This window comes from Astatotilapia calliptera, chromosome 14, assembly GCF_900246225.1.
Source record: "Astatotilapia calliptera chromosome 14, fAstCal1.2, whole genome shotgun sequence".
Taxonomy (NCBI): domain Eukaryota; kingdom Metazoa; phylum Chordata; class Actinopteri; order Cichliformes; family Cichlidae; genus Astatotilapia; species Astatotilapia calliptera.
In genome coordinates, this window is record NC_039315.1 from 33,268,336 (window position 1) to 33,280,194 (window position 11,859).

Below are 11,859 nucleotides of genomic sequence, written 5' to 3' on the forward strand. Positions count from 1 at the left end.
TAAAAAATAAAATAAAAAATTAGTTTCAAAACGCACATGTGAATATTTTTCTCCAGGGCACTGACAGCCCATTTCCTTTTTTGTGGCACCCAAATGTGTCACAGAAAATAAAGGTCAAAATCACAATAAATGTTATGAATTAATCTGGATATTGTATGATCTGCATGGTCTAAAGACATTCAGCTATATCACAGAAAGGGTCTTTGGTGGGGGGGGGGGGGGGGGGGGGTGTTGCTGAAGGGTTAAAAGATCACTGAGACACTTACAGCAGAGATACAAATACATATGTACAAATGCAATGAACAATGTTATAACTCATATTTATATCCAGGTTATTTCATTTCATTCAGTACATGGAAGACTTAGACATCTGAACAATCATCAAGACAGAAGTGGCTGTAGTGTCAATTATTTTGAAATCTGCTTAGAGTTCAGGGTCTTCTTGCACATTATCAGCAACACATCTTCAACACATATCAACAAATCATCAACCCAATGAAATACAACGCCCCCCCAAATATCTATCTGATTACAAGAAATAATTTGAGGCAGAGGAAGGTGGAGGATTATCCAGTCTGAGCCCTTTATGAAATCAAGAAATTTGGAGATTTTGAAAGCATTTATGTCCACTTATAGTTAAGACACAACAAGACAATTTATAGATAAGAAAAATATAAAATCTTATTAACACTGGAGATTTTGCAGTTGCAGGTCCGTAAACAATAAGTCACTGAGACGAGGAGAAGGGGGAGAGAAAAAAAAAAATTACAGTAATGTGGAATGTTGTTTCAGAGATAACCTGCACTGTCCCCCCCCCAGTGGTTTAAGATATAACGACCAAAAGCATAAATAAGAATTCTCCCTCAACCTGCAACCCACTTCTTTAAAAGCACTAAAAGCTGCTGTACTTGTATTTCAGCATAATACATAAATATACACAACAGCTTCACAACAATGAGATCTTATTAAGACAAGATTTTTATTGGGACGTAAATGCTTTTCTTGTTTATAGCAGTCCAGTTTCAGCGGCGCCAGTCAGGGAGTGGAGTCAAGTCTTCCAGTATCAAAATGAGCTGAAGAGGAGAAGAGAACAAACACAATTGAAGAGTGATTGAACATTTATGTTCAGATTGAAAATTCTTCAGAGCACCAGTTAAATACTCACTGAGCTAGTCTTCAGCAGCCGTACTGCCTTTAACTGGATCTTTGACCCTCATCTGTGACATGGAGACACGTTATTTAGAAGGGTAGAAAACCAGATTAGTGCACTAAAGAAAGTGATGTGAAATACTGCTCAGCTCCCAGTTCTTGTTTTAGAAAGATCCTTCTTCACATTGACCCAAAATACTTTGATCTTATTACAGGCAAACACATAAACAGTGTTTGGGGCCGTTTCTGCTTTTATAACAACTGTTTTCAAGCAGAAACAAAGGGAGCAGCACCATTGCAGCACATTGGAGCAGTGAGATCAAACTTTAAATTCTTCACTGCATATTGCAACTCACTGTTACGAGTCACCAAGAATTGATAACATGAGCAGTTGAACTGTTAATTTCATCAGATCATTGATTTTACTGACAAAGACAACACAAACATGCTGCTGTAACACACCACAGTGAGCTCTGTTTTCATGAACTAAAATTCAGATATTAAAACTGCCTTTTTTTCTACATAAGAGATCTCAATAAATGTGAAGGGCAACAAAGAAATACTGCTCCACCCTCCAGCAGGTCTAATATACAGTCCTCAGTCACCTCATCAAGCTCCTTCTGCGTTTCCTCCTCCATACGTCGTATGTCATCCATCGTCAGATCAATCCATTTGTCTAACCAGCAGAACACCTGTCTGTGGAATTTGGTGAACAAACGCTTCTCTTGCTGAACAGAGGGGACGTGTGAAAGACAGTCAGGACACACTGGAATTTATTGTTTTTTGTGCAGAAATATGTGCATTAGGTTATATTTATTCTGCACTTTTTATTTCATACCTTCTGAATGAAGTTTTCTACTTTGTTCTGCAGTCCAAACCACTTAAAGTTAACAGTGACTAGCTTGTAGGCACACATGTGTGGACAGTCACTTTTGTTTGGTAGCTCCTTCTGAAAACACACAGAGGTACACACAACATAAATACACAAAGTCTCCAGACCTGTAAACACAGTCAATTCAGAGCTTTAATGAAGTGAGCCACAGTGAAGAGAAGGAGGGAGCGTACCTTCCAGTCAGGTCCCAGAGGCCCTCTGCCCGTCTTCTCCGACCTAACCTTGGCTGGATCCTCATCTTCTTTGTAATCCTAAAAATGAATACAAGCAATACAATGTAGCTTGTAACAGGCCACATTCATCATTTATAATATTAACACTAGAACCAAGGGGGTCATTTCAACACTTGCCATTATAAAATCCAGTAACTCTTAAATTAAACCGCCCATCATCTCATATTTCCTGACTTTCCTTAAACATTAGCTCATTTGTTAAATACTGCATTTTGGAGTATGTGGGATCAAAAGGACAAGAAAAAAACAAAACACACACACACACACACACACACACACACACACACACACACACACACACACACACACACACACACCACTTGTAGCTTCCGGCCAGTATCAGCAACTCCAACCTGACCGAGTCCTTTTATCTTTTTCTTTGTTGTTATTGTGTTTCTTGCTGCTGTTACAACCAAATGTCCCCTTGTGGGACAATTAAAGGATTATTCTATTCTATTCTAGAACCACCGACATCATTTTGACCCCAAAGAAATGAATTGAATGTGTTACTGCAAAACACCAGGGTTTTTTTTAAGCAACACTATTGTTTACACACATTCTGACATGAAGGCTAATATCGCATGAGCCAGAGCTAGCTAGAGCTGATTGATAAATAAATATATAGAGGACTGTAGCTAGAAAAAAGATTAGTAATGACTGGCGGGGTGGTGAGTGTAACTGAACATGTGGACAACTGTGCTGGTTGTTGGCTGTTCTTAGCAGCGGGGGACCTGTAGCTAAACTGAGCTGACAGTCCAGAGTGTAGAGAATTCATCCAAAAGAATGAAGAGAAAAGAGCACAGCAGCCACACAGGTTTCAGCCCTGGCCGCAGAGCTGAGTAGGTGAAGTTGCAGATGACGCGGAGCAGTGTGGATGCAGCACGTTTGGTGATCGTGGGCAGATGTGGATAAGGTGAGTAATTTAGACCATTTTATTTGTACATTTTTTTCCTTTATGCATTTCTTACATTTTGGAGACCACTATTAGGAGAGTTTTAAAATGTAGACAATCACCTGTTCATGTTTCACAGCGAGTTGGGTTTTTTGGGGGGGTTTTTTGGTTTTCTTAAACAGTCTCTCTTTTAGCACAAATAATACCACATTACTAAAAATTTATTTTTTAATGAAATAATCTAGATAATTGATAAAACACCCCAGAAATGATCTTAAATACCACTTTTGTCAAATCTTACTTAAAATGTGATGAAAAACTAACAAATTAACTAACATCAAATGTCCTATGCTGGGAGTTCTGGTTTTATGTGTATGGCACAACAGCACAAATGTTTATTCTTTACCTTTAAGACATATAAACAATATACAAACCTAAGAGTGACTAAAATATGACTCCCATGATATATTATTTCGATTTATTTACTGACTTTTTTCCCCCTTCAATGAAGACATTAAAATGTACTTGCAAGTGCAGGAGTAAGACAAATGGCTGACCCATTTTTTACAAGTGACCTTCAGCACAAATCAAGTTCAGCATCTCTCATATAAAGCGTAACAAACAGTAAACTGATGTACTCAATGTTTAAGTAAACAGGTGTGCTAACTCAACCATCACAGGTTCAAAATAAATAAAATGATCACACCTAAAGACGGTTTGTTTGTTTTTTTTCAAATCACATACCTTTGAATCTATTTGTCTTTTGTCAGCAATGTCAATGTAAACAACTTCAACATCCTTCCATGTGTCTGGATCTAGTCCATGCACCTGCAGACAAGGGGGGGGGAGAAAAAAAAATAAAAAAAAAAAATTATATATATATCTATCTATCCATCCATCTATCTATATATATATATATCTCTTCATATTTGGTTGGTTGCCTGACAGGGAACAGGTCAGACTTAAAATGAAAAGCTGCATAATAATGACCTATTGGTTAATGACAAACATAACTGCTGCCCCTTAATTCAAAGATATAAAACTGCAGCAGTGCTTTAGCTGTCTTTTCCATAAATATGAAGATTGATGAGTAATCAATATGCAGGTATGACACAATCAAGATAAAGTTACACATGCATATGCACAAAACCTTGTGTTTACTTTGACCCTTGCATACTAGTAAACGGTAGTTGTTGCTGCTGCAACATAATAGCTGCATCAGGGCATCAGTGAGCTCCTGGTGGTGCGTGGCTATATTTTGAGGTGTTGGACAGATGCATAACACGCCAAAGGTTGTGCCTTCTTGTCACGTTCTGTTGCACCACAGCAGTGTTATAATGAGATGATCAAGTCTTTGAGCAGTGTATACTTTCAATTTAAGATATGCTGCCCTGCTCCACATCTGTGTGCAGATGTCCTTGGACACCATCTGCTGACACACCGGGAGCATGCTCAGAAGTCCTTACAGTCACACAGATTGGGTCCTCCTACGATTTCAATTATTAACTTTGACTTCTGGTGCGATTTTAAATCCAGGAATTTCACAATGTGCATTGCAATATTTTGAACTTGAATACCTCATTTATCAAGATCCAATGTCATTTTGAAAACATATGGTAGATCAAGTCAAACTAAGTGGTCAAGTACTGTGTGCACTTACATTCTCCTGATCCCCCATATCAGGCTTGTGCCACGTCTCGATCTTGATCATGAAATTGTCTTTCATGTATTCATTCTGTAAGAATGAGTGAGACACGATCAGGTTAACTAACACTAAGGGCAATGCAGTTCCTGTGAAGTTTAAATTGAACTTTTATCCGAACCATCAAAAGAAAATAATACATACTGTGAGGACTGCAGCAGAAACAAAGTGGACCAAGTTGGGAAGATAATGCAGAGAGGGAAAGATTTCAGATAAGTCAGATTTTAAACTTCAGTTTTTTGTGTAATTTCACACAAACGCATTTCTGGTGTCTCGCCTCACACATGTGAGGTGAGACATTGTAAGCATGACCATCAGTGAGTGTGTGTGTGTGTGTGTGTGTGTGTGTGTGTGTGTGTATTAGGACTCACTGGTTCGACAGTATGGATATGCATTCCAGGCCTTCTCGTGAACAGTCAGAGAACCTTTTGGAGCAATTTTAGCGATGAAACCTGACACTTTACTGCAGAGAGAAACAGGCAAATGTTAATGTAGCCACATAAAACTGTAATATAATAAGACACAGATTATCATCAAGCAGTTTCTTTACATCCCACTCTGCTTTCTGGAAAAACATTTTTATTACAGAGCAACAGAGATGGGAATCATTCTCATCTCTGTTAAGCTGAGCAAAAAGCAGGTGAGGTCAAAGTTGTGGTCTCCACAGGGCCAAGTTTTTCCAGTGCTCTCTGCAAAATGATTTCATTTGCAATTAGGGGAAATAGTAAGAATAATCAGTGTTTTTACAACTTTTTGTGTAGTATTTCAACCGCTTTCAATATACTACAGCGTGTTTGAAGCTGAGCTGCGCTGCTTACGTCTGCAGGTGGTAGATCTTGTGGGTGTACTGTCCCTTCTCTCCATCTTTTTCATAGGGCTCGTTCTTCAGCACCTCCACACCGTCCCCTCCACCCGTCTCATTCTTACTGGCCTCTGCTACTGTGTAGAGCTGACCCACTTGGTACTGGAAGGACAAAAGTAGAAAGGAGGATTGAAACTACAATTAACTATGTGAAAGATCATCATTTGTGATAAAATCTGTCTCTATTGACCAAGAGTTTCCAAGTGTGCAGACAGCACGTCATGTCAAGAGTGATGGTGACGAGCATTGCCTGAGGTTCTGAGGGAGAACATCCATCAGACAGGATAAACTGTGCTTTGTGCTAGTGTGCCAGCGCTGGCACATTCAGAAGCTTTTGGCTATATAAACACATCTTCACTCACCACCTACACTGTCTGCTTCCCTGTAACTCACTTTCCAAAGATGAAAATCAAGCTGAGACACTGTAGGAGATACAGTGTAAGGGTCTCTCTGCTGAGAGACCCAAACATTCCAGTGGTGAATGAAACGATGTTATATGGGAGATCAGCCAAACGTAAATCCAGGCAAGGTTTATGATTTTTAGTTCAATGCGTCAAAAGAAAAACAGACAGGAGAGCATTTAAAAGGCAATTTAAAAAACCTCTCTTTAAAAAGCCTGTCATGACCTGAGTTAACCATTTATGTAAAATGAGCCCGAGTTAACCATTTTCCAATATGTCCCTACACACAGACTTCAGCAGTGTAAAGCATTTCCATGACTTGTTCTTCCCCGCATCTTCCCTCCCCTAACGTTTCCTGAGTCAGGCAAAAGTGTGTGACTCACTTCACTGGTGGTGTCAGCCACACACCGTACACACACGTCACCCAGAGCTGTAAAACCTGGTTCCAGAGGAACCAGACAAACAAATGACTGCTATTTTTTTATGATTGGCTCTTCTTACTCTTTGTGGATTTCGGTTAAAGTTGCCACGTGTACTGCCTCCTGTAGTTTAGCTGGACAAGTACAATCTAGCCCTGCCCTCCACTCCTTAAACCAAAGAAGTTGGTGACCCATTTTTCTTGCTGTGGATGCTCAGTTTTGATGCCGTGAATAGAAACTCAGGAATGTGGTTTGCCATGTGTAACCAGTGTGCCTCGTCATTGCCGCTGATGTCTTACAGTCTTTCAGAAGCAGTCAGGGGGCAGGAACCATGTGTAGGTGCAGACAACAATCACTACTGGAAAACATGTTTGGGCAAAGAGCTCAAACTGTTAGTCAGGGGAAAAAGTGAACCTGCCAGCTTGCATCATACGATCTCCAAACAAAAACAAGATGCAGAATGTGACTGAACGGTTTACTGGTTTAATGAGAGCAGGAATAACTGGATTAAAGTCTTACTCGGCATTCATTTAAGAGGACAACTGTTAGAATGACTCAAATGGTTGCTCGTTGAAACACCTTAACATACCACACCTTCAGAATTTGCTATGCTGTGCTTTGACATTTAAGTTTTGTAATAGGATTAGAAATTCAAATGAAAAAAAGAATTGAATAAGCAATTTCATGTTTTATAAGAATCTGATTGTAAACGTATTTTTCAGTCTTTCTGAAAGTATATTCCAGAGTTTCCATTTTCTTTTTAGGACCACATTAAGCATCCTCATCACAAGTATGTCGCTATTGCTCAAAGCGATTCAGGATTGCATCAAAAAATATCAGCAAACTGAACGGGTCTGTGGCTATGAGACCAAACACAAGTCCTACTCCAGGTTCAGCACATCAGTGCAGAGCTGTTCTGTTGTGTTGCCACACCAACAGTCTTCACTCACACCCCTCACAACTTGCAAATCTGCTTCCCTGAGACTCGGAGTAGACACAGTGGAGGAGATTGGGTTTTTGTTTTATATCCCTGAATGTTACAATCACACCTTGCACTGTGGAGTGAAACGACACGCCACTGGTCTTTCAGCTTTTTAAAAAAAAAAAAAAAAAAAAAAAAAGGAAATAGAGATTACCAATCACAAATTGTCAAACTATACCTGCCAGCATTTCAACTCAATATAATTAATTACCGTTTATGTTTATATTAAACATAGACAACAAAAAAGAGGAAATATTAATTAGTATTCCCACTGCACAACTGTAGTTTCTAACCTGTAACCCACCCAACATTACTTCTAAACACTACAGCTGTCTCACATTGACTGCACAAATAAATGAACTACACAAAATAGAGCAGCCCCCTCCCCATACAGTCACACACAGTCACACCTCAACCAAGGCAATTGAGGATTAAACCTGCAAACTTTCACACTGAATCGGATCACCGAGCAAGCCGGTTGCATAGCTGTGATTATGTTGCTTAGTGAAATACTGGCTTCTGCTCTCTGTAAAGCAAAAGAAAAACTGTTGTATGGAACGTGAGGATTAAGAGGTAGAATGAGCCAGGGAAATAAAGGTTTCATAACGTGAAAATCTGTAAGGTAAATGTCTAAAGTTACAGAAGCTGCTCTCTTGAAGGTTTGGGGCCATCCGCTGCTAAGGCAAATTAAACACAGCTTAATGAATCCTGGACCTGGCATGTAGTACAGACCAACTACAAGAGCACAATATGCTAGTGAAACCGCTTAGATTTAATAAAGTCCATGCATTATTAAATAAAATTAGCTGATCAACATGCTTGAAATTTGTAAAAGTACTTTATCTGGGAAAAATGAAGACTAGGTACTGTCATAGCAATGACAACCGTCACTAGAGAAAAGAGACAGTAGTGAATCGGTGAAGGGCATAAAACAGTTTCACAGAGCTGTCAAATGTTGCTTAAAATAGCCATTTCAAAAAGAAAGAAATAATGCACTAACTGTGTGAATCAATGACAAGGGTATAAGGAGCCAGCAAGTGGAAGATGCCGATGGTTACAGTGTCCATCACTGATGGTATTAAAGTAAATGAGTAAGTCCTTACCTCCTCCACTGAAACAGGCAGAACAACTCGGCTGTAAGAGAAAGAACACATCGCAGTCAGAAACCTCTGCCCAAATCTGCAAATCATTTTACATCTAACACCAGCTGCCCATTCACATGATGCCAGCTTATTGATGAACTGATCAAAAACTGCTTCCAGACTAGGTGGCAACATCCACGGCTGAATATTGAGGCAGGAAGAGGACCAAAAGTTCCTCTAATAAATGCAGATTCCACAAACTTCCATGTAAAGTTGCAGAGATGAAATCAGCGCATTTACCAACTGCTAGAAGAAGCAGCTTTAGCCTCAATGCTCATCTGCTCTTCATAACACTTTACCACTTGAATTTGGTTAAGATGGGAATTAGTGTCACTTTGGCAGATCCGCCAACAACAGCAGCTCTGGCAGGTCACTGCACCCAGGCCTCGCCTCAGTGCGTTTGTGGTCAGGATATCTTCTGAGAACGGACTGGACCTCTTGACCGTGTTTCTGATGCTTTTTGGAGCACATAATGACCTGATAAATACTATTACTCTGGTTTGCTTCAGTATTTTTAATAGTCTGGTACTGCACTAATTAGTGAATATTGGTGTCTGCATTTTGCACAGATTCCAGAGACTGGATATAAAAGATGGAAATTACCATTGGGACGTCCCCTTTGGTTTCTATACCAATTGTTCTTGCTTTGCCTGCAGCCACTGTCAGCAAGTGGCCAGCATTAGAGGCTTTAGTGATGAGCTACTTGTTAACGATAGCATGTATCCACAAACCGGCTGTCAGTTAAACATTTTAATAATCAATACAAATTATGTGCATTTATCTTGTTGGATGCATTTTAGTTTTTGTTGTATTATTATCTAAATTACTTTAATTCAACAGCAACCAGGACAATATTTAATTATTGTAATTATTTTTTAATTTACATTTGCTCTGTCCCGTATTCAGTAAGTGAAAATAAAATAAACAAAAAATAATAATTTTACATTTGCTGAGTTTGCCCTAAAATAGAGGTTTTAATAAATAAATTCATAGAAGTTACCTTCTACCACAATATTTGGTGAACTCTCCTATAGAATCAGTGTTAGATTCTTCAAGTGCCACACCTCTGATGTCATCATGTTGGCTACACCCATCTTTTCTATACAGTCTTTGTCCACCAATTTGGGTTTTTTTTGTTGGTTTTTTTTGGGTGGTGTTGGCTATTTCTACACCTTTAGGAGCGGCTTACTGGAATACTTGTGGCACGTTCCTTTAACTGGGAGCTACGGAACTGATATAATTTCCAGAGTACCCAGAACCTGGAGGCGCAGCCATAAAGATAGCAAATATCACATACAATGCTCCCTCTTCCAGAGGCTCCAGCTTGTTCAGACCCTGCACAACAACATCATGATTTATAGGAATGAATCATTATCACTAGGAAGTAACACGGCAGTCAGTTCTCTGCAACCACAGGAACCTAGAAATGAGGAAGCGGAAATTATGAAGCTTTAATCAAGACCGCTGCAGAACCCAAACAAACAATGCAGACGCTTTTAGAGGAAACTCTACGTGTGTGCGCATGTGCTCTGCGTGCGTAGCCTCCTCTCCTATGTCATAACACAATCCCCACCGGCTTTAGCCTGAGTATTTGCAGGCATGAAGGTGACAGAACATGAGGTTACGTTTCTGTGACCATAAACTGAAAGAAAAAGCAGCACTGGGCAATCCTCTTTAACGCCTGAGCCTCTTATTGTACTTTGCACTGTGGTCAAATGACAGCCATGTCAGAGGTGTCAGCCAGCCATGATTGGCACATGACACTATCGCGGTAAAAGCACCCGGCAGCTGATTCTTCCCATTTGAGGCACATGTGATAAACTGGCATTATGAGCTCCTGATCTTGTTAAACGTTCTCAAACTCCTCCCCAATTCTTATGGTTTTCCTGACAAGTTCGAGGCTAAGCAAGTATGAATTACTATATTTTACATTTACAACATCTCGTTGAAATGTTACACTTCGGTTTATATTACATACTGTAATAAACTCTAAGTCAAAGAAAGTTAAACTTTTCGAGTTTTCTCGCGGTACTCCTTCCTACTAATCTGAAGTGTGATGTCAGCAGTGGATTTACCTCTGCTGACAGCGCCTAGCCTAACCTAAAGTTTGACGGTGTCCGGAGTTCTGCCGTTTGAAACTTTACACCCTGTGACTAAATCATTTCCTGAGTGGTCCTTTATTTCTGTCATCCTGCTAACGACTCAGTAACACTTTAAACTGCTAAAAGCTCAGCTGACTTCAAAGAGCAAACAAATACATTCATCCTGCTGTAATGGTCCATATTTCAACACAAACGCGTCCCGGCTCGCTCCTTTGTCGGGTGGAAGGCGACAAAGTTCAGATACTCACAACTCTTTAATCAGCATGTCGGTCGTGTCCGTACAAAATGCTGCATACGAGATAGAAAACTTCTTCTCTAACTGTGACAGGAGCACTTCATTCACTGCCTGCCGCTGGGGTTCACTCCGGGAAACTCCGGCTTTCCTTCCTGTGTGTGAGCGAAGGGGCGCGGCGGGAAGGAAGGAGGCGGCACACACCTTTAGCTCAGGTGCCTCAGTGTGACGTTCACGTGCAGTCGTGAAACCTTCGACCAGTCTTTAAGTGAACGTTTAAGTTGCCTTTTCTTGTTATCACTTTCCTTTAAATATCTTCTCACAGTGTCATTAATTTAGTTTATTCTCGCAGCCAACACACCGCATCGTTTATAGCCTGAGCTAACCCGCAATGACCCTAGTTGGGGCCTTTAAAACACACATTAAACACACATTAAAACACAAAAATCAAACACAACAAAAACAGAGACTGCAGTATAATATAACATCATAGCAAAACAGCAGCTTATTCATGTCTGTATGACTGGTTCATTTTTAATAAGTGTTTCAGTTTAATGTTAAAAATGCTCAACTCCTGAAGGCAAAGAACAGAAATGAAAATTTCCATTGAGGCGCCTTTCAATTTCCAGTGGATGCTCCACACTATACTGAACACAGAGCTCTCCAAGGAACCACAAGGTCACTGAGCATTATGTAAACAGAGATTAGATTAGTGAATGTGACAAAACTGTCAACATCTAACACGTTTACTTTCTTACGCACTTTGCAGCGGTGCACGCTTATAGGTTGAATGTCTGTTGTTGTAACTATTCTGCTACTGTCAATGCTTCTGTTCCAGTATCAAAACCAGT

At 39.9% G+C, this 11,859-nt stretch overlaps 1 protein-coding gene across 1 annotated transcript; it reads right to left on the minus strand.

Annotated features, from left to right (window-relative positions):
- Window positions 1-304: 304 nt before the first annotated feature.
- LOC113036451 (phosphatidylinositol transfer protein alpha isoform-like) lies at window positions 305-11,212 on the minus strand. Its single transcript, XM_026192825.1, has 12 exons — window positions 11,025-11,212; window positions 8,636-8,666; window positions 5,687-5,832; window positions 5,240-5,331; window positions 5,013-5,020; window positions 4,827-4,901; window positions 3,911-3,994; window positions 2,215-2,292; window positions 1,988-2,098; window positions 1,755-1,877; window positions 1,166-1,217; window positions 305-1,073 (listed from the first exon to the last, which is right to left on the minus strand). Exons 1-11 carry the CDS (start codon window positions 11,039-11,041, stop codon window positions 1,170-1,172), a joined length of 813 nt encoding a protein of 270 aa, XP_026048610.1. The 5' UTR covers window positions 11,042-11,212; the 3' UTR covers window positions 305-1,073; window positions 1,166-1,169.
- Between the last annotated feature and the right edge of the window lie 647 nt (window positions 11,213-11,859).

Excerpts from the sequence above, each read along its gene's own strand:
- LOC113036451 (XM_026192825.1), bottom strand. Across the intron at positions 1,878-1,987 it reads TAGAAAACTTCATTCAGAAG|CAAGAGAAGCGTTTGTTCAC; the intron begins GTATGAAATAAA and ends CCCTCTGTTCAG. Across the intron at positions 1,218-1,754 it reads CGCAGAAGGAGCTTGATGAG|ATGAGGGTCAAAGATCCAGT; the intron begins GTGACTGAGGAC and ends TCCATGTCACAG.